The sequence below is a fragment of the Lepeophtheirus salmonis genome, chromosome 12 (assembly GCF_016086655.4).
Source record: "Lepeophtheirus salmonis chromosome 12, UVic_Lsal_1.4, whole genome shotgun sequence".
Taxonomy (NCBI): domain Eukaryota; kingdom Metazoa; phylum Arthropoda; class Copepoda; order Siphonostomatoida; family Caligidae; genus Lepeophtheirus; species Lepeophtheirus salmonis.
Window position 1 is genome coordinate 6,900,982 of NC_052142.2, and position 23,055 is coordinate 6,924,036.

The 23,055-nt window shown below is 32.4% G+C and overlaps 2 protein-coding genes, 1 long non-coding RNA gene and 1 pseudogene across 4 annotated transcripts in view; 2 read left to right on the top strand and 2 right to left on the bottom strand.

Annotated features, from left to right (window-relative positions):
* The window catches only part of LOC121126573 (uncharacterized), a 32,753-nt gene extending 26,666 nt beyond the window's left edge, over positions 1–6,087 (top strand). For both annotated transcript variants that reach the window (XR_005866976.2, XM_040721862.2), the window contains one exon: positions 5,834–6,087. Coding sequence is in view for 1 of the 2 variants with exons in the window: in XM_040721862.2 (XP_040577796.1) it covers positions 5,834–5,844 (11 nt within the window). In the remaining variant the exon portion in view is untranslated. The remainder of the gene's footprint in view (positions 1–5,833) is intronic.
* Positions 542–5,837, bottom strand: LOC121126575 (uncharacterized). The gene is made up of 4 exons (XR_005866979.2): positions 5,507–5,837; positions 1,380–5,098; positions 1,186–1,326; positions 542–1,123 (listed from the first exon to the last, which is right to left on the bottom strand). It is a non-coding gene; the product is annotated as an uncharacterized lncRNA (long non-coding RNA).
* Positions 6,088–6,451: 364 nt separating the features above from the next.
* On the top strand, positions 6,452–9,580 carry LOC121127027 (V-type proton ATPase catalytic subunit A-like; annotated as a pseudogene).
* Positions 9,581–12,351: 2,771 nt separating this feature from the next.
* Positions 12,352–18,516, bottom strand: LOC139906685 (zinc finger MYM-type protein 1-like). The gene is made up of 2 exons (XM_071891938.1): positions 16,653–18,516; positions 12,352–16,596 (listed from the first exon to the last, which is right to left on the bottom strand). The coding sequence occupies exon 1, from the start codon at positions 18,015–18,017 to the stop codon at positions 16,659–16,661; it is 1,359 nt and encodes a 452-aa protein (XP_071748039.1). The 5' UTR covers positions 18,018–18,516; the 3' UTR covers positions 12,352–16,596; positions 16,653–16,658.
* Positions 18,517–23,055: the final 4,539 nt, after the last annotated feature.

A 23,055-nucleotide genomic window follows, 5' to 3' on the forward strand; every position in this document is an offset into this window, starting at 1 on the left:
GTTGGAAGAGTCAATGACCGAGGAGGGAAGTCTTGTTCTTTTACTGCTCCTTGAATTTGCTGTAATAGTTTTTAACTCCACATCAGTCGAACAAACATTTTTATTCGACGTCTGCAGAGACTGGGATTCTTCAATGGAAGTGGTTTTAACTTGTATTCTTCACTGTCAGATTACACATCGTCTTTCACAATTTCTGGCTGTAGGTCTTCGTCTGTGTCTCTCTCTTGGGGTTTTCATCTATTATGACTATAGTTGATAATATTGTAGAGAAAAACACGTGCGAGGAGGAGGGGGAAAAAAGACATATGGTATCATTGTTTAAAATACTGATGTGATTATCATCTGCCTGCTTTATTATGATTTTTGAGGGTATAACGAATGTATTTATTAGCAAAATGTTTAATGAAGATATACTACGTATAATTGACTTCGACGTTTTTATCCGTTACAGTAGATTTGAAAACGTCACACTCCATGAAATTGTAATTCATTATGACAAAGTAGAGTATTTGAAATATATTTGAAACTCAAAGTTTAAAAAAGAAGGCTTTAATGAAATATAATCTTCATACTAAAAAATAAACCATTAAACATTTAAGTTAAATATACAAAATTAAACAATTAAAATCATATAACTATTAATAATAATAAATTATAAATAAAGAATATTGAAATAATAGATTGATCCAGATAATTTTTTCTTGTTCTAACATCGGAATTCAGTTAAATATGTCATAACTTTAGGTTGCAATACACAAGCGAGACGTAGAGTTTAATCAAAAAAATAATCAGCCCTCTTCTTCATGTGGAAGTTGCTATATACAATTGTGCACAGGATAGATATATCTCTACCGATGAGATCTAACTAATTATTCATAATAAAGTAAATGTCAAAATCATAAAATTAGACAATAAATATATTAATAAAAAAATATTTCCCCCCCGTTATTTAGGTATGCTTATATAACAACATACTATTATCATGAAGGATATACACAATTGTTAATTATAATGCAACACCCAATGTAACTACCCTCGATGTTGTGACCATTTAAACAGTTGTTTTTGCCTTTTATGAGTTTTCTGAACACCATTTCTTGGAGCCCATCAACCATAGCTAAGCCTTAAGTGATAAAAAAGTAATATTTAATGACTATGTAATATTGGAAAACCTAATTATCATACCCAAGTCTTAAAACGAAGTAAGTAGTCTCAGACAAACTTGTTGCAAACCATCCAAAGCTACTACCCCCCGTTGTTGTGACCATTTAAGCAGTTGTTTTTGCCCTTTACTGAGTTGTGTATCATAATTCTTGATATGTTTAGCTAAAATAGAATCATATTTTATGGTTAGATTTAAAAAGAAATTGAATACTTACTCTTAGATAGTACAAAATTCAGAGTTCCATTTCGATATTCGTAAATACTTTTTACTGATAACTTGATCGTCATTTGGTGTGGATGACTCAAAACATTTTATATGTATTTCTATAAATGACATCAGTAACAACATCCTCCATTAATTTAATGATGGTTCCTCGGGAAGGGATATGTTTACCCTTGTATTTCTCCATAAATTTTTTGAACGTAGATGATTAGCAATGGATAAGGTTAAATTACATACAATAAGCATCCTTGTGAAATCAGAGTTAAAGTCTGACTTGATGTATTCATCGTTAAATTGATTTTATAGATGAATATCCATACTCTAGTTATGAGATGAGAATAATGAGTGGCGTGTAATTCTAGACAGGGGACTAAAGGCACATTTATATCGACAAATCCGACAAACCATCTGTTTCTCATCCGGTAAGTATTTTCCAAATTCCTAGGCCTCCATTTTCAGAAATCCAGACAGAAGGCGACGTTATTTTAGGCATTTTATTCAGTTCTCTATCGACTATCCCCATCTAATATTATTATATTAATATTGAATAATAAAGGCGGGAATGATAACGTTCATGATTGATAGAAGAAGATGTATATTATTTAATCAATGATGCCATAAGTAATTCTTCTTTTCTCCTCGCACGCTTTTCCATTCTTACCAAAATTATCACCCTTAATTATGACCAATGTAAGATATTCTTCCACAGTTGCCAGATGTAGACCTTTCCGAAAATCAGGTTTTTTTTCTTCTTTCAGTTATTGGTTTTATCGACAGGAGTAAGGCCTTGTGATATTCCTTTATTTATACTTTTTACTTTGGCATCTAGAAAGTATGTACCCATAGCTAAAATATTTTGAGCACTGACGTCGAGCCATCCCAAAAACCAACTTGATTATGCCTCCCCTAATCGGTAAGATGGTTGGAACAATGGACATTCTAGTATTAATTGAATTCAAGGTCATCTTTAATGTTTAGAAGGATATTTTCTTCCGATGAGAACTTCAAAGTAGCCTCCAAGTTTATCCAAGACATTACATTAGAAAATAATAGCACAAAAATTGATTCCGAAGAGATTGCCACTGCCAATGAAACAATACTCATCATATATACTATATTTGTCGTTTCAGGATATGTAGCCCAATCACAGTCTTTGATACTGAAAAGTAACTTCAGATACGACCAACAAGTGTTTGCAAATGATTTTCCATCTATTAGTCATAAGAAAACAATTCCAAGACTCAACTATTTGACCAAATTAACACACTCCAACTTAACGTTACTTTTTTTTATGATTATGTAAATAAAACCTGTGTATAGTCTTACAGTTAATACGAGAGTTAATGGAAGTTGAATGATAACACATTTTTTATCTACATGTATTATTTTACTCCTTAAAAAATATTATAATTATAACTTAGGGGGTTTTATTAAAATTCTCTTAAAAGGTGTCCAACAAAGAAATGCTCTTTAAATACATTTCTATTCATTCAGTTTTATTTTATAAGAGCTTTAGCCTCCTTATATGAAATATAAAATTGACAAATTTTATAAGACAATCCTTAAAGTTAAAAAAACCAAAAAGTAATAAGCGTATTTATACGCTTATTACTTCGTGGTGTAACATTCGACACCGGTATCACTGCCAAAATTGTGAAAGATCCAGTTTCGAATTATCATAAGTAATACATATTTTCTAAACCAAAATTTTATGTAGAATTCAAATTTGAACTCCAAAATACAAAATATGCAAAAAAAATTAGATATACTCATTTTCGTAAAAGTATGTCTCATCTCACAGAAATAAAAATATATCATCAGCATATTCAAGTTCAACAAATGAATCAGTTAGTCAAATTAGTCTGTTGTTTTGAAAACCTTTAGTTGAAGGTAAGTAAAGTTATAGGCCCGATCAGTAGATATGGCTACTTAAAGCCATGAATTTATCTAAAATTGTAAATTTTCGATTCTGCTTTTTATTTCGGAATTATTTTTTTAAACGACCATTGCAGAAAAGTTATTGAAGAAACAATTGAGCCCTCAGTTTTATTTTAAAGTCTGACTACTATTATCCTTTAAACATACATAATGGATTTGTTAATGTGAACTGTAGATTCTATAGGTCTACAAAATTAGGGTTAAAAATTTTGTCACGCGAAAACTGTCACTTTTGGGGAAAATTGGTTGCAATTTCAAATTTCTTAGCTAAACAACACAAAATACAGGATTGAAACTTAAGGAATTATAATCTAAATACATTTTTAACATAGAAAAGACTTATTAAACAATTCTCAATGTTTATTTTCTACCTTAAATATTTTTTCACACTTTTGGCAGTGAAACCGGGGTTAAATTTTGAACCATGTCATATGCACAGTTTTATAATTTCTCTATTTCAATACCAGTATTTAGATTTATTTTTTGAACTTATCTGATGATTATCTCACCAGAGTTTTTACCACTATATAAACATTGGCATTACTATTTTCAATCTCAGTAACAAGGGTCTTAAATTCTATAATTTTCTTACCCAAATTGTATATGTTTATAATATATATATATAGGATATAATTTTCTTTCCATTTGCTTAGAAAAACTTACATAGTCAAATGTCACCTGCCACTTTTTCAATAACAAAAGAGACTGACAAATCGAATTAATAGCTATAAGGGAATAGGAGGTAAGAATTTAAGTGTAATGTATGCGTAATTGTTCGTAAGTACTATAAAGCACAAACTCAGCCTTATCAATTTAATTGAACTTATCATTGTGGTACAGATGAGGTATTTTGTTTGTTTTTAATATCAAGGACACTACCGGGCTCAACTCAATCAAAGAGATTCCTTTAGGTAAAATACGAAGTGAAATTGACTTTAAAATAGTACACACAGAAGTTTAAATGAAATAGCTATGGATGGACTATGAAACTCTATGTGTCCCTCATTGGATCTGTATTTTTGATCATTCTTGCTCAATATCGAATTGATCACTCCTCAGTTCTGATAGCAATATATGATGATTCATAGAAGATGTATTCTTGAGCTGATGATCAACGATATTATCAGTCACTATCACGGACCTTTATGTTAAAGTATACCTCTAAAATTAATGCTCATTTCATTAAAGAAGAGGAGAGCCAAGGAGTAAAGCAAAGATCTTCCCTTATAGGGATAACATCCTTGAACATCAAGTATAAGGGAGGAGGTGTACTCCTTGGATATTCATATAAAAATATATTAACTTAATGGAACAACAGGTAGAAGGAGATTCATATATACAAATGTTCTCTCGAAATAATACATCTAAATTACCGATAAAACAGAACTCCTGAACAATTCTCAAAGCCATAAATTCTTCGAGATTTCTTGGCAATATACATTTCATGTTACTATACGAAAAATAAATATAAAATATCCCTTTGTAGGTAATTTTTATTCTTCAATGTATAAATTATATCGAAAAATAGAGTAAATTCCCTGCTAGTGACAGTACTAAGTTGCACCGATTAAGTAAACATGATAGTATTCCCATAAATCAATTATACCTAGGAATTTGTGCTTTTGATAAATATACATTATTTTTCCTTCTCTTGGAGTGACTGTGAATCGATCCTTTGCACATTGAATTCAAAAGAATAATTTTTCCCGAGCAAATAATTCACTAAGCTACGTTGCTCCATCTTAGACTTTCTTGATTGATTCTTCTTCGACCCTTTGAAGAAAAAACATACATTTTCAAATTTAAATTAAGATAAACTGAATTATAACTTGATAAATACATAATGAAAGTGGGTTTGAAATCTTTCAACGTTAGGGTTTGAGATATATTACAATATTTTTTTATCTTCAACACCAGGCGCTTGAAATATCTTTGCATCTTGAAATTAGCGAATAATACCAAAAATGTACGGCCTTTTATGAAAATGATAAAGAAAAAGTAAAAACTTCTATTAAATTGAACCTATTTTGATTTATAGACATTTTGTTTTTGAAGAGTGTCATCGATTTACAGCTTTTATAGTGTATTTTATATTAAAAAAAGTATTTGCTCCGATAAAATATATAAAAGGAGTTAAACTAGAAATAAAGCTATTTATAGTATGCCTCCGGATATACTTACAAGGGGTACCAACACCTTTTAGAATATTTTTTTGGTCGGCATCGTTTATTATTACTAAATGTTGCACTTTAGTGAGGTTTGATGGTATTTTTCATTTAATTTTTTTATAGTATTATAGAACTACTATAATCAAGATATTTGACTAACTTGGAATAAAAATATTACAAGTATGTTTTGATACTGTAAAAAACCTTCTTGGAATGTATTAGCTACTTAGTAATAAAAACAATAATTCATTTATTTTCATATGTAAATACTATAATCTTTATCTTGTTATTTGATACTTTTAATCAATTTTCATAATAAATAATTATATTTTTTTTCCAGGCACAAAATGAAATGCATTTCCATTTAGCTCAATCTCACTTTCAATGGACGTAATATTTAATAATTCATTTATACTGCTATTTTATATAGAGAGAATGTGATCTGATTGATTTTGGCTTTTTTGGCGGAGGGCTCATATCAAATACTATTATTAATTTGAATCAATGTATTACTTTTTTATGTGATTTTTACACTTCATGGCTTTCAATAATATACAAATCTTAATCTTTCAATAAATGAGTTAACTGAGTAAATACCGAGTTTATTATTTTTAAATAAAATCCGTTAGCATGGTTAAAATGTAATTAAACTGGAACAAAGCATATTGAGATAGAATAGAATATAATTACTTGTATAAATATAGAGCAACTTGTTTCAATATTTTAAAAAAACTTGTTGTATTTCCATTTACAAAATACTAAAAATAAAATAAAATAATTTCCTTATCACCCATATTTATGCATATATGTTTTGTTAGATTAATTCAATACATTTACAGGAGCGTCTGCAGGAGTATATGGGAGGGGGGTAGACTTGGTTTAGGTAAACTTTTTTTTTTTAAATCCAAAAATATTATTTTTCTTTTTTGAATTTCAAAATTTGACATAAATTTATTTTTTTGGATGTGGAAAAACTGTAATTTCTCAATCTTTGTCGAAGTATTCCAACTCTGGTATTATTATCTATGTTGGGTGTGGAGAACTTGGTAATGAAATGTCTGGGGTATTAAGGGATTTTCCAGAGCTTACTGAAGAAATTGACGGAAATATCGAGTCCATTATTGGTAGCAAATACATCAAACATGCCCTTAGCTGCTAGGGAAGCCTCTATTTATACTGGTATTACTTTATCTGAATATTTTCCAGATATGGGTTATAATGTCTCAATGATAGCATATTCAACTTCTCGTTGGACTGATGCTCTTAGAGAAATTTTAGCGCGATTAGGTGAAATGTCTGCTGATCCTGGTTTTCCAGCTTATTTGGGAGCTAGACTTGCTTCTTTTAATGAACGAGCTGGCCGTGTCAAATGTTTGAGTAATCCTCAAAGGAAGGATCTGTTAATATTGTTATAGCTGTATCTCCTCCTGGTGGTGATTTCTCTTATCCTGTCACTTCAGCAACCCTAGGTATTGTAGAAGTATTTTGGGGATTCAATAAGAAGTTGGCGTCAAGGAAACACTTTTCTTCTGTAAATTGGCGTATATCATACTCAAAATATACAAGAGCTCTTGATGATTACTATGAGAAGAACCATTCAGATTTTCTCCCTCTTTGTGTTAAGGTTATTGAAATTCAACAAGAAGAAGAGGATCTATCTGAAATCGTACAATTAGTAGGAAAAACTACTTTTGCTGAAACTGATAAAATCATTCTTGAAGTTGCCAAACTATTGAAAGATGATTTTCTCCAGCAAAATGGTTATTGTTCATATGCTCGCTATTGTCCTTTTTATAAAACTGTTGGCATGTTGAAAAACATCGTTGCTTTCTATGATCTTGCACGTCATGCGGTCGAATCCACTGACCTCTCAAAAAAAATAAGATCACACAGGGCCTTATTCGAGAAGCAATGGCCAATATTTTATATCAACTCTCTTCCATGAAGTTTAAAGACCCTGTTAAGAATGGTGAAGATAAAATCAAGGCAGAGTTTGAACAATTGAATCAAGATATGCAAGCTACACTTTGTAATTTGGAATATTAAATGACCTTAGTTAATCAGAAAACATCTACAGATTGACTTAAGGATCCATTTTGTAGTTAACTTTTTTTTTTAAATAACCAAATATTCATTATTAGATCTTAGGGTTAAAATCAACATTCCTACTATTTATATAAATATAAATCAATTTATGAATATGTTTAATTTATTGTTATTATAGCTCTCTGCTGTCATTCATTTTTGTTCCAACTTTTGATTGTTCTGTTAATGATCTTATCATGATAATAAAATAAAAAAATTTATTATTTTATTCAATTACTACGTTATTGATTTCGGCTTTTATTAATATATTAAGTAGTATTTATTGACTATGTAATATTGGAAAACCTAATAATCATACCCAAGTCTTTAAGTGAAGAAACTAGTGACAGACAAACTAGTTGCAAACCATCCAAAGCTATAACCCCCGTTGTTGCGGCCATTTAAGTAGGTTTTTTTTCCATTTAAGCAGTTGTTTTTTTCCCCCTTTAATGAGTTGTGTATCATAATTCTTAATATTTTAGCTAATATAGAATCACATTTTATGATTAGATTTAAAAAAATGAATACTTACTGTTTGATGGTACAAAATTAAGAGTTCCATTTCGAAATTTGGTGTGGATGACTCTAAATATGCTGAAAATTATCTTAAATTCACAATTTACAGTATAGGTATTTCTATAAATGACATCATTACCAACATCCTCCATTAATTTAATGATGGTTCCTCAGGAAGGAATGGGTGTCTAGTGTATTTCTCCATAATTTTTTTTGAACGTAGGATGATTAGCAATGGATAAAGGTATATTACATGCAATAAGCATCTTTGTGAGATGAGAGATAAAGTCTGACTTGATGTGTTCATCATTAATTTGATTTTTTAGATGAATATCTCTTGATAAGAGATGATGATAATGAGTAGCGTTTAATTCTAGACAAGGAACTAAAGGCACATCTATATCGACAAATCTGACAAGCCATTTGTTTCTTGTCCGGTAAGTATTTTCAAATTCCTAAGCCTCCATTTCCAGAAATCCAGACAGAAGGAGACGTTATTTTAGGCATTTTATTCAGTTCTCTATTGACTATTAGCATTAAATATTATATTAATATTGAATAATAAAGGCGAGAATTGATAACGTTCTTGATAGAGGAAGATGTTTATTATTTAATCAATGATGCCATAAGTATTTGTTCCCTTCTCTTCGCACATTTTTGTATCCTTATCAAAGTTATCAACCTTAGCTATAACAGAAACAACAATTAAACGTTGGTTTGCTGACTTCAAACATTGTGGACGTCGAAATAAGGCTGTAACCACAAAAAACATTAAAAAAAAATCCACAGAATCATTTTGATGATTTGAAAGTAAAGTTGTATGAGTCAAATGACATCATAAAGCTATCAAAAGAACGTGTTGCCTTTGTATTGCATTAACATTTGTTCATGAGAGCGTTCTGTTCAAAGTGGGTGCCTCGTTTGTTCACTGTCACCAAAAACAATAAAAAATGGTGATGATTCTGAGCAGTGTTTCAACATATTTAAAAGTAACAAACCGAAATCATTGCGTCGGTATGTGACAATGGATTCATCAATTAACTCAAGAATCAAAAAGATAAATCTTAGGTACTGCAACTGGTGAACTTTGTACAAAGGGACTGAAAGCACAACAATCAGCTGGAATGGTCTTGTATTTTGGGATGTGCGTACTATAATACGTTGAGAAGGGTCAAACCATCAACAGGTTAGAATTTGAAGGACAAAACTATCCAATCCTAAGGATAAAGTGGATAAATAATATTTATATATATTAAAAAAAAAAAAAAATCGGTGTAGTACCCATTTTTCTTAGTGTGTACGTATTTTCATTAATTAAAAACTTTGGGAAAGCTGTATTCTAGAAAAATCATATCTTCAACAAAAGCATCTAAAAGAAAATTTCAAATTATTATAACATTTAAAACTAATAGCAGAAGACAAATATTTTCTGGAAATTCTTGACGCTGAATGTAAAGAAAAGCATAATTTTAAGCGTTTTATATTTGGTCAAATTTTCAAGTGTATGACAAAACAATTAGTTGCTGAAGTAAATTATAATATTCAAAAGATATAAAAATAAATTCTATTGAAATAAAAACTAAAGAGGAAAAAAGGATTCAAGAATTGAATAGTGTGGATTGTAATGATGATTTATTTTATTATGAATATTGATAATGTTCTTTAACCTTTATATAAATTTCGCTTGCTTAATTGTGTTGTACAATATTACAACTGATATTGAATAAATTAACTACAATTTACTTTTATGTACAACAATAAACCCATACATGTAAACCCAGTGTGTTTTTTAGCTGGCCCGTTAATTTTTAATTCATATCACGGGTAAAGAGGGTGAATGGCTAAGTTTAACTAATTCATTTTAAAAAAAATACTTCAGTAAATAAATTTTGTATTTACTTACCCTGACTTTTAGCACCCTATGTCACTTTTCCTCCAACCATTTCTTCTTTGACATTTGTTCACTTGCCATTTCTTAACTTGCAATATTTCCCTCGCCATTTTTTCCTAAAATTGAGAAAACATATGGTACTATTGATTAAAGTTGTTTTTTTTAAATTAGCTCCCTATTATGGTACGATTTTGGAAGATAGAATATGACTTGTTTTTGCTCAATAAATATTTCAAATAACACTAAAGGATAGTTAATATACGTAATATATAATACGTATACAGAACCACCAAGTCCAATATTACAAAAGGTACAGATAAGAAAACATAAATTTTGGTACGTGGCCCATCTCTGCTAAGCTTTTCCTGTTGCCTTGGTGTCAAATTTGACTTTCAAAATTTTTGGACGAGAAGCTAACCTTTAAGAGGTATGGTAAAGTTCTGGATTTTCAATTTTTTATTGTGTATCTATTATTATTTTTTATGTGAATGTGTGAAAAAATAAAGATTCAGTTGAAAAAAAAGTCTTAATAATGTCCCTTTTAGCATCGAGTCTATTTCAATATCAATCAATTTTGTTGTCCAATGTTATCACCCATCCATATTAAACTCTACTTATAACTTTTTGCGTCGTAGAATAATGTTTTTTGTGACTGATTAAGGGACTTTTACCGCAAGGAATCGGATGTTGTTTACTATAATCCTTTACTTGCGTTAACACAGTTCCAATGATAAAATTTGAAATTTATATTTCTTATAATACATTATATCAAAAAGTATGAGTGTTTAATAAAGATTACACCTTTAACTTTTCCTTTCATTATTTAAGTACTTCTATTAATCCATTACCATTTTATATCTATGCGGAGAAGTTTGCAATTGGATCGTATATTCTTGTATAATATACATTTACTAATATAAAAGATCTTTCAAGAAGGTTTTGAGACCGTTCTTGTAACAGGAACAGTTTTCATTGTTAAACAATATCTATCACTCTCTAAGCCAAAGACAACATGTCCTCCATTTATTTACTGCCCTAACCAATTTGCCAAAAGGAGTGATTGAATCTGTTTTTCTCACCTTTCCCCTGAGATTAGTCTTCTCAGTCCTTTGAGCATAAATTTAGCAAATCTACTTAGTGTTTGCATGAACGAAATTCTAAGATAAAATTGTTGTCAATGAATTATGGCCGATTTTCTTATTGACCAATTATTTTATTAATCAAGTATGCATTTACTCATTTTGGGTCCTAATGTATCTGAAGGAATTTATAAGTGCCAGTAAGCGAAAAGTTGTTAACGTACTTCCATCTTATTATTTAGCAAGAACAACAAAGTATGCCCACCCATATCCACAAAAACGAAATACCTTTCTCCACCGTTCCCGGATCTGTTAACATTTCTATTGAATGTGCCATAGGATCTGCATTAAATATGTTCATATTTTAATCTTCACTTTGAGGTTCCTTTTTCATTTTTACAAGAACCAACGTTGATTCCCATTCACTTATAAACATGAACGTAAGTAGGATTCACTTTTAATAAATCCTATTTCTGCTTCTTAAGGATCCTTCTTCTTGTTCTAACGTTATTTTTGAGAAATACCGTCTATGCTTTTAATAACGATGTTGGTATTGTCTAGTGAAGACTCGTCTTTCGTTAATGACTAAACATCCTTTCGTACAAATTCTGAAAGCAGTAGGAGTAGAAAGTAAACCTCTGATATATCTTAGAGCTTAATTGAACCCTAATTCCTATTCTTCACCTCCCCACACTTAAGAGCTCACGTCACAACCTTAAAAACAATGCTGTTATATCGTTACATCTCTTTGTTCCCACGAGGACTGTCAGGTGTATTAAGAATTGTAGCGACTCCTCTTAGAGTTCGATAAGCATTCAATTCTTTTCACATAAATGCTGAAACTCTGTCCGAGTCAATATATTCGGGTAGACACAAAACTTTAATAAAATACTGAAAACATCTACTCACTGATTTAAAGGAAAGATCTAAGCATGGGTAATAGGGTGAATATAAAATAATCTTTTTTTAGGAAAAGTAAATGGATTAGGTAAAAAAATGGTTCCTAATTGTACAAAAAACATTTGAGAAAAGCTTGAACATTTTCCAAAAATATTTAGAGGTAGCTCAACAGCCTTAAAGATTCGAAAATTTACATTATTGAAGAAAAAATGAGTGTTTACTTGAATACTGTCCATATATCTCAAATTAAACCTTTTTTTTTCTTCTTTTTTTTGTAAAAACAGTAAATTGAGCTTACTAAATTTACAATAAAATATATTTCATAATTATTTTTAAAAAAATATATATATATGTTCAAAATAGCACAATCTTAAATGTAGAGGGTTCTTTTTTTTATATCAATACTCCATTTTCTCTCCACAAAATCAAATTACAGGTACCTGATATTAAGCAGGGTCTTAATTCAGTAATAACATATGTACTACCTTCTGCCTATGTCCTTCCTTCTCCTTCAGCACTTTTTTTCTTTACAAAAATGTTAAAAATAGATATATCAATAAATACAGATTTATACAAGTTTAAATATACTTCATATATAATATATTTAAATAATATTTATCACAGATTTAGTCATACAATCGACTTATTACCTTCGACAACGAAGTTAAACGGATGTTATATTTTTGCTTTGGGTTGTTTATATCCTGTACTACTTAATAAGTTTGAAATCAATTTTAGGGAAAATTTGTAGAAAGGCTATATATGTTAACAGTAAGAGACCATTAAATTTTGAGTGGTGAAGATCATAAAAAATGTTTAAAAGCCAATATCGACTATAAATTTTGAACAAACTCAGATACATAACTGGAATTAAATTTTGAGGGTAATTTCGTTTTATCTATAAGCGAAATGATTTTAGGGGTAGGTTTGTACATAAACCGAGTAGACACTCTAGGCGAGATACGTGTATAGGATAGAATATTAAATTGCGATTGAGGTATTGTCAACCCTGGAGGTAAGCCTCCCACATTTAACAAATTATTCATGTACTAGTCCAGGATTCGGTATGGGGTTACCAGGATAGAAAGGTGAAGGACAACGTTAGAGAGAAGAAAGAAAATTAAAAATATTAGGGGGGACTTTTATGCCAAAAAGGCCCTAGACAATTCACTCAAAAAATACTTTGGAAAAGCTATTTCAGCCGTGATGGACAGAGAAGTCGCTTACCACCTCAAAAATAAAAAAAGGCCTGAGGCGTTTTTGGACGAATGGGCCGAAAAGTTTTCCGTAACGTCAAAAGCTGACAATAGGCAGCCCGAATTTACACAATGCTATTATGTACGAGTTACAAGTGCTGATCACATAGGATGAGGTCAAGAACTGCCTTCCATAATGGGTTGCAGGGAAGGACCCTCTCGGTATGGATGGGAGTATGTTTAGATCCTTCGATATCCCAGTGATAACCAAGTGTTATAATAAAAAAGTCATAGCTGGGAAAATTCCACGGAGCTTTTTTGTGGCAATACCTTCTTCATCCCTAAGAAGGAGGACTCGGTAGAGATGGGGGACTTTCGACCCATCACTGTTTTGCCTCACGTAACCCGCACATTTCAGAAGTTGATTGCCAATCGTTTGCAGCAAGTACAAATCAATGAGTGTAAGAGGGATTTTCGTGTGGTAAATGGATGTTTAGAAAACTCTCTCATTCTCAAAACCCTACTAAAATTAGTCACAATGTCAAACAAGAAAAAAGATGGGCAGTTACCTATATAGACTTTGTCCACGGCTTTTGACTCAGCCTCACATGAGTCATTGTTGAAGGCCAGTGTCTAGACAAGGTCTAAACGAGGTTAGGTCTCCTACCCTTGCTCCTGAAATATTTTATGAATATCTATGATAACGCCTCTGCCACCCTACAGGGTAGGGAGAATATAAAGTTCAATTCAGGTATCCTGCATGGTCACTCCTGCCAGAATACCTCTTTAACTTCGAGATGGATTTGTGCCTGGCAGAAGTGAACAAAAGATTTTAAGGCCTATAAACTAGATAAAGAAACTATAAAAGCTCTCCTCTTCGCAGATGATTCGGTCTTAGTTCCAGAGGACGCTAAAAACAATCTGATTCAAAGAATGATTGTGACTTCCCTGAGCTCGAGAGGAATTAAAGCCCAGGAAAGTAACGTTGCGCCGCATGAAGGATCGTGGTTTAAGCTAGATATTGTAATTTTTAATGGGTAACAAGGTTTATGTGGCAGTTCCAACCATTGTATCGGTGTTAACTTGCGGATCGAGAAAAAGAGAGATGTACGGGACCGCTGTGTTCAAAAATCAATAATCTTGCATCTTGAATTAGGTGACAAGTATGAACTAAATTATATAATTATAGTACCTGTAGTAATAAATTTGAGAGGGGTAAGGTCTAAACAGGCATATACTCAGCTAATTAAGGCTCTGGGCATCACTCCAATGTTCATTAAATGGATCTAACTAAAAGTCCTAACAATCTCGCATGCTCTATACAGAATGGAGCGTAATATGATACAGAGGCAAAGGTTTTAGAATAACTTATTTATGTACATTTAGGTTCCCTCCCTTCTCCCTCAATTCACAAGGGGGTAAAGAAGGGAGTTACGTGAACAAGTATCTTTTGTTTCAAATTAAGTTATATTAAAGTTACAAAATATTTCTTCTTTTTTCTTTCTATTTTCTTTCTATATATTCTGTTTTTAAAGTAAATTTATGTATTCCCAAGCGTGGGTTTTATTCATTTTAGCTCTCACCCAGCACACTTTAGTAGATGTGTGTGTGGGGGGGGTAGAGAAATAACAGTAAATTTTAGCACAGTTTTGTAAATAAATTTTATAGCTAGGGGCGAAATCCAATTATCTATTCATATTTAACACAAACTTGACATACCCAAACGTGGCCTTTTATTTTATTTTAGTCTCCTTATGAACGAATCATTGTGAATTCGCACTAGCGGTCATTGGAGTGCACCAACTCACATGTTCTTTATTTTTCTTCAACTAGATAATTAGTATTTAGTATAAAAACATTTAGTGTTATATTCTTTTTCAGTCAGTAGCTCACTCCTCAATTCATAGTACAGTTAAAGTGCGTGAATGATTAAGTATAATTAATTCATTTAAAAAATAAAAAAACCTTCTGTAAATAAGTACTGTATTTACTAACCCAATATCTTTAACCTTTAATTAAATACTGGGTGGCAATTGGCTTATGGAATACAAAAGGCATATAAACAAAACCTTGATATAAAATATTTCACCTATTCCATCCCTCACTCACTCCTGCCGACTATACAAGAGCCTAAAAGTACTAAATGACTGTTTGTCCTCCCTCCTCATCCAACACAATTGAGTATTAACACACATATTTATAACTTACAGTATTACTGCATGATGTAAAATGATAAAAGAAGGCAAAAAAAAAAAAAAAAAAAAAAAAAAAAAAAAAGGAGGAGAAGCGAGCCAGTCGTAAATAATACTTGAGATAAGCCTTGTAGTGTTTGGAGGATGTTGCAATAAGCCACTAAGAAGGGCTCAGGACCATATTAAAAGCTCCAAGAATCATACACTCCCACATACGGATAAGGGGGAGTATTTTTTGGGAAGAAAAAGAGAAGATGGAAAGACGACTCCAGCTCCGATTTACAACAATGACACCAATGCTCCTTGGCACTAACATTTGATATGTTTGTAATTTTAGAGGATGTGGCAATTTTAGACCGCAACCATTTTTGGTGTGGGTCTGTGAGCAGGTTCCTCATAATTACTAATGGGTCCAGCCAGTGCCGTATGTTAGGAAGATTTTTCGTTCCGCTTTACAAGGGTGAACGGTTGATTTTCAGTGGTGAACGTGGGATATTTAAACAGGGCAAATGCTACAGCATAGATTAAATCTTGCAAGAATATCGTCCAATGACTGTCTGACCATTATTTTCTTCAGGCAAATATTGGGAAAAATAAAATGAAAAGGAAAAACTCTAGAGGGAAAGTCAATGCCGACTTATTCATAAAGGAAGGAGTATAATGGAGTATAAAATGCACGGTGCAAGAATGAGAGAAAATTTTTGAACTATACAATTAAGTCAAACTATTTAAACCTCCTTAAATATTTTTAAAATAATAACAGATGAAGATAATGAACGAGATTATAATATACCATGAAACGGTTACATCGACAGAAAATAAATTATGTTCACAAGTCTTGATGTTCTTAACTCGCATGTATACGTGGTGATGTGTTTGAAAAAAATGAAAAAAAAATACATGTGTTCTTTATGACGATTAGAAGAAGAAGTTTTTCCTCTCTTTCCTTGACGCAAAGGTGTCAATCAAACTGTCCATGTCTTCATGGAGCACCTTGTCCACCATCACCCTGTCCATGTTCAAGAGGGTGAGGGAGGAGAGCCTCTCCTGGTCCATGGTGGTCCTTATGTGGTTCTTGAGCCTTCTGAGACAGGAGAATGACCGCTCCGCCTCACAGCTGCTGATGGGCATTGAGGCCAGGATAACAATCACCTTGTATAGCTCCGGCATCAGGCGGACACTCCCAAGCTTATTAACTCTGCAGCAATTTTTGACGAAACCATGTCTTCTGTGTCAATATTTGCCTAGAGAAACATAAATTTTAAACATATAATGCAAAATGAAACATTATAATATTAACCTTGAATTACTGGAAGATTGCATGGTCTGACTGGAGCTGCTCAAGTTCAAGTCTGTTGTGTTTGGCAACATGCTCAATGACACAGGTCTCCACTTCACTGTCATTGACGATTGCTATGAAATCCATTGTGATGTTTGTATCGTCGGTGGCAAATCTGCTCTCAAGCTCTAATAGAATCTTATTGATTGCAACATCGAAATGTGTTTCAAGGCCGTAGGATTCAGTTGTTCCTTTCCACTTTATTCTCCTTGGAATCTTCGCCTCCTTGAATTCCAAATCTATTGAGTCCTCCAGGTCAAATACTGATTTCATCTCAGACGACTTCAACTTAGCAAGTTTCCAGATTGATTCAAAGATTTTCTCATTCTTAAGATCTTCAAGAGTCCTAATCACTAGGTTGACGTGTTTCTGGGCCTTTGTTAGGTCAACCTTTCTGCCTTGAAGTTCATCTGACCAGCTAGATGTGTGTCTGAGGAGTGTCTTCAACAGTTCAATGCCGAAAACAAATTCGTGACTAAAGATGCTGTTGAGCAGAGAAGTTGCTGTTGAACTCGACAATGTATCTTTATCTTTTCTCATTATTATGAGGGTCGTCATGATTCTGACCATCCCTAGAGATACAGCGTGTACAGCATCGTAGCGGAGACTCCAGCGGGTAGCAGACTGGTTCTTCAGGGTCATCACCTTGGCATGCTCCTCATCTTTATTTGTTATCTTCCCCGACTTGTAGATTGCTGACCTCTTTGGTGACCCTTCAATGAAGTTGTATAAAATTTGTACTGTTGCCATTGTATTTCTCAACAGGGTTATATCTGGGAGAAGATCCTTGACTACAAGATTGAGGATATGGGCGTAGCAGTGGATGTAGACACACAGTGGGGCTGCTTCCTTCCACCTGGCGGCAAGACCCTTCTTGATGCCGGATATGTTGGAGGCACCGTCCGCGGCCAGGGAGACAGCCTCGTGAAGCTTCTCAAACAAATATTTGCCGTCAGTCTGGGTAACTTTTACAAACTTGAGGAAGCTCTCTTTCTTGATGCCTTCACTCGTCAGATATCCCAGTGACAGACTGAACTGCTCCGTGTTTGACATATCTGATGTCCCATCAACAATCACAGAGAACCAGTAGTCATCATCGCCGGCACAAGTCTTGACATCTTCAATTATATTTTCCGTCACTTTGGATGCTATAATCTCTATCCGCTCATTTTGGATGTCAGGTGAAGTCCATTTGGCAAAACCTGCCCCAGCTGAACCAAATTTTTTGACTTCGGCCTCCAGTTTATCTTTGAGAATATGATTGTCGTGTGAACACAGGGACAAAAGCTCCAAGAAGTTTACTCGATTGTTTTCATTAGATTCCATCAACTTTTCTCTTGTTTCGGAATCGCCCCTAAAAGCCAATCTTGCTTTGCGAGGAACCCAACAGTTTGGAAAAGATACCTCAAATAAGCTCGCCAATTCACGACTTCCTCAGCATGTTGAGACTGAACATGGTTGAGAACCGAGGTATTCTTTCTTTTTGATGTGAGGAAATGGATCCACTTTTCCATCGACAGTTTGTGTTTTTTGTTGTTAGAATGAACTTTCAACGAGGAACTGTTTTTCCATGTTTTGAACTCAAATTTCCCAAGGTTGGAAATGGAAAATTTGGAACAGGCGAAACACTTGGCTGACTTTTCAACCTCGTCATATTCTAGCCGCGGGAACTTACGGAACCAATCATATTTAAAGTCTCTGGAGTATTTGTCATCTATCTGAGGACTGTATGTTTGTAACTTGGGCTGTAGAGGATGATCTCTCTCGACTTTAGGCACAGTTTCCCGCTTAGTCTCCACTCTGGTTCTGGTCTGGATGTCCTTCCGCTTTGGCTCCTGCTCAGCAAGTATCGGGTCACCCAGCTGGCTCGTGAAGACGACAGGGTACTCTGGGCCTCCATCCTCAAACTCTATCTCCTCAGTCTTGCTCTTCTCACCTCCCTGGACATTGTCGCTAGTCTCAGAGTCCTCTGCAGAGGGAATATTGTTGTTGTTGACTACAGAGAGCTGCTTGGGAGAGAAGATTGGTCTGATATCGAGATTAGGAAGTCTTATTCCATGAGAAATCCGTCCGCTGGGGTAATTTGATGAGTCGCCATTATTTTCTGTGTCTGCAGTAACTTTCTCTTCAGTAGAAACGGACTTTCAGATCTTGGTTCAGGCAGTAAGGCCTCAACTGGAGCAGGGTCATTGGGACAGGAGGAGGCAGTGACTGAGGATGAGGATGTAATGGAGGAAGTTTTCTTAAAAACAAAGTTCAATGTTTTCTGCTTCTTATGATCAATTTTCACTTGATACTTGCAGCTGGAGCTGCATTCTTATGGAGTTTAACTTTGTGATCATTAAAGTTGTCCTTCTGTATTTCCTTCTGACAGATAGAACAAATCACCAACTCTCTGTTAAAATGCGTTTTCCGCTTCCCGTGATACATTTCTGATAATTAATAAATTACTGCAACATAACTATTATTTATATCCCTTTTAAGCAGTAATAATTTAATTTATCTTGTATTCAATGAACCAAATTCTCACGCTCTTAAATATTTCAAGAGTACTCCATACGAAAAATGTTGTGTGCGTCTTTTTTTTTTTTTTTTGCCTGTAAAGTACTTCACATTTGCAACCAGTAACGTTAAACGTAATATCTAACTCAAATATCCACTCAATGTGAAGTACTTTAAATCCATACGAAAAATGGTGTACGCGTCTTTGTTTTTTATTTTTGGCTGTAAAGTACTCTTAAAATAATTGCAGTAATTTATTAATTATCAGAAATGTATCACGGGAAGCGGAAAACACGTTTTATATTCAAAGGATCCATTATACAGTCTCATTAATTAAATCGATTAGGGACTAATATAACGGATCCTAAGACTGAAATGGACTATACACAGTAAATAAAGACCTACACAACAATACTAAGGTGTAAATTATTTATATGGAGCCAGTGTCATAGAATAAGAGAGTCTGGGCATTCATTAGCTGAAACATCAGCTAATTCCAGCAAATATATCTCTAAACCCCTAGTGTAATAGAGTAAAAGTCATTGCTTATTAATAAAAATAATTTTCATGTGTAAAAATGCCTCTTTGCGCAGCTTTTGGATGCGGGAATAAGCATTTTCCAGGCACGGATACATCTTTTTTGTTTGTTTTCGAAAAGATATACTCCAAAACAAGGCTTGGTTACGTGTTTTGAGGCTGAAGAACTTCATACCGAACGGTACGTATGTTTTATGTTCTGCTCACTTCAAAGAGGAAGACATTTTTCATTCAATAAATTCAAGTGGAGGCATTTAAGACTTGCTGCAATCTCCAGAAAATTTTGCAATTCTAGAGAAGCAAAACCAAGAAAAGAGCTAAATTCCATGAAGTCACATGATCAATCGCTGTTTAGCTCAGATAAAGCCTCAGATTATGCAAGTCCATGTTTGAGGTATTTCATCTCAAAATGACAAAGAACCTGGATGTTGTATACACCTTAACCACTATTATGCCAATTCAACAACTACTGTATTTACATCATATAAACTTATAAAATGTATGAATTGTTGGTAAAAATTTAATTTAAATATATGTATTACTATCACAGAATTTTATATTTAATTTGTTGAACCAATTTCTAAAATGATGGCTAATCAAACTATTAAATTCAAACCTAATGTACAAGAGTTTCCTAAGCAAACTGACAAATTCTAGCCTAATTCAGGCTATGTCACATCATCGGCGCATTCTTGAGGTAAAATTGAATGAAAAGAATAGTTGTATTTTTTTTTGTCATAGGTATACATACATATATATTATAAATATGAATGAGGCAATTCATCATATATTTAATGATGACCATCAACGTTTTCTATACAGTAAAACGAAAAATATTGCCACCTGGTATGCTTACACCATAAAATAAGCATTGCAGCTGCAAATTGCTTGTAGTACAACATATACGAATCCCTACTTAAATTAAATTTATTATTAAATTTAATATATAATATATTTAGTAAAGAGTCTCTTTATATTTTTAGGTGAAAATTCGAAGTTTCCCTCCTAATGAACGCCATTGTTCTTTAGCATTCGATGAAATGCCATCAAGTCTGGCTTTGTATTTGATGGGCAATCTATAAAAGGATATCCATGAAAATGATGTTCTTGCAATTCATGCTTTGTGCTTCATGTTGAAAGGTATTCAAACTAGTTGGTAGAAGGTCGTAGCATTCCATTTTACCCGAAACTTATTCAACGTGTAGAAAGTTTTACCATACTTAAGAAAATTATCACTTCAGTTTCAACAAATTGGTTTTAAAGTTGGGTCGATAACTAGTGATATGTGTCCATCAAATCAGGCAATATAGAGGGATCTCGAAATAGTGCTAATAAAAGTCAATATCATTAACACTTTTCATTGTCCCCTCTCATACAATTAACTTATATGTATCATCACGGATATCCCACCTTTAATGGAGAGCCTACGAAATCACATAATTATAGGACATGCTATAACAATACCAGCACATTTTGTAAAAAAAAAAAAAAATACAACTTTACATTAGGAATATATATCTATATTCAATTAAGGAAAATGAAAATAACATAAAGCTAAGGGGCATATTTGTTGCAATCGGCGGACGAGGAGAAAATAAAGTTTTTAAGCTTATGAAGTTTAAGTTCTTATTTCAATTATAAACTTCTTTATTAAGATAATGATTATATTACATAATAATTTAAATCTTCTTATTAAAAATAGAATAAAATACTAAATCATGACAAGATTAATAGAAATACAAGGTTATACCATATTGCATGTACGACTTATGTTAAACTTCCACAACAGCTTTTATAATATTGACATCATAGCGTATGAGTGATTGCGTGTTTTCTCAAAAATCAGTCTTTCTTGCCCAGCAGTCGGTAAGAAACATCAAATTTTAAATTCTGGCAATATTGAATTACATGAGTGGTTGAGTGTTTGATCAAAATCTGTATGTTTTACCCAGAGTTGGGTCAACACATCAAATAGAAAATTCTAGCAAGACCGATTACATGATGGTATGACCTTGTATTTATATTAAACTTACATTACATTCCAAATATATGTATTCTGGGGATGAATTTTCCTCTGGATGAACTTGATTTATATTGAAGTTTCCTTACGATGAACTTGCTTCGGTTTTAACTTGTTTTGAGAATAACTTACCTTGGCTTGGAATGAGGGAGGGGAAATTTTTTGGGTGAAAAGAAAGCGGTGAACATTCTGTACATGAGTTTCTATTATTACATTTCATTTTATAACTAATTAATTATTCGATTCAGTTTTACTTTCTTCATTTATGTAAGCTTTTTTTTATCCATTATTTCATATTTTTCTCTTTATATGACGTGCATGATGACCCGACTCTCCTTTTCTAAGGTACTTTATAGAACGAGATTTTTTTTTTCCCTTTTTGTATGCTTGGCCAAAATCAACTATAGTTAATTTTTTTTCTATATGAAATAAAATAAAAATAATTATTAGTAGATAATGATATACTTTATTGCACAACTTTCTCCAAATCATTTAAAATAATAACAACAATTATTTTAACTACAATTTTGTTATTTTTCGCGATATATTATTCTTTTTAAAGACATATATTTCTTTTTTTATGTTCAATGAATCATGCTGTTATATCCATTCCTTTCAAGTTTTTCATTAAAATATTAAATATAATGCGAGAAATTTTGAAATATATATCCTTAAGTATTGTAGCAAATGGTTCATAATAACATTTAGTATTTTCAAAAAACTAACTATTTCATGAAAATAGTTTTTAATCAAAGAAACGTATATATAAATATATGTATTTTTAAGCACAATTTATTTTTTTTTAAACCGCTCTGGCATTAGTATTTTGTGAAATATTGATTCATATAGATTCCAGGAAATAATTCAATGTAAATAAATAAAATCTTTGGGATATTTAAGGCTTCCTCGATATAGCATATTGATAAAAGAATCTGTCACTTTTTGAGACTCATCCTCGAAAACTCATTCTTTATAATTAATATTTGGAAATTCTTTAGATAAACAAAATTTAGATTAGCAACAGATTTATCAAGATTTTGAGCTACATAATCACTTATAAAATGTAATAAATTAGAGTCAATATCATCGCAATAACATTACATTAAACGATTAACATCTAACATTGACAGAAGTACTACCCAATTTTCCTTATTATTGGTTGGATCTTCTCTAACCCAAATTTCCTTTATATAACTATTTTTATTTTTGAAAATTTGATTAATGACTTCACTCAAATATTTTTGTCCCCTTTCAAACAGCTCTTCACGGACAAAATGTCATTTGCACCAGACTACTAACTATATT

What these genes read in the sequence shown, in the direction of transcription:
- LOC139906685 (XM_071891938.1), bottom strand. Translation starts at nt 18,017, where the DNA reads ATGGAATCTAATGAAAACAATCGAGTAAACTTCTTGGAGCTTTTGTCC.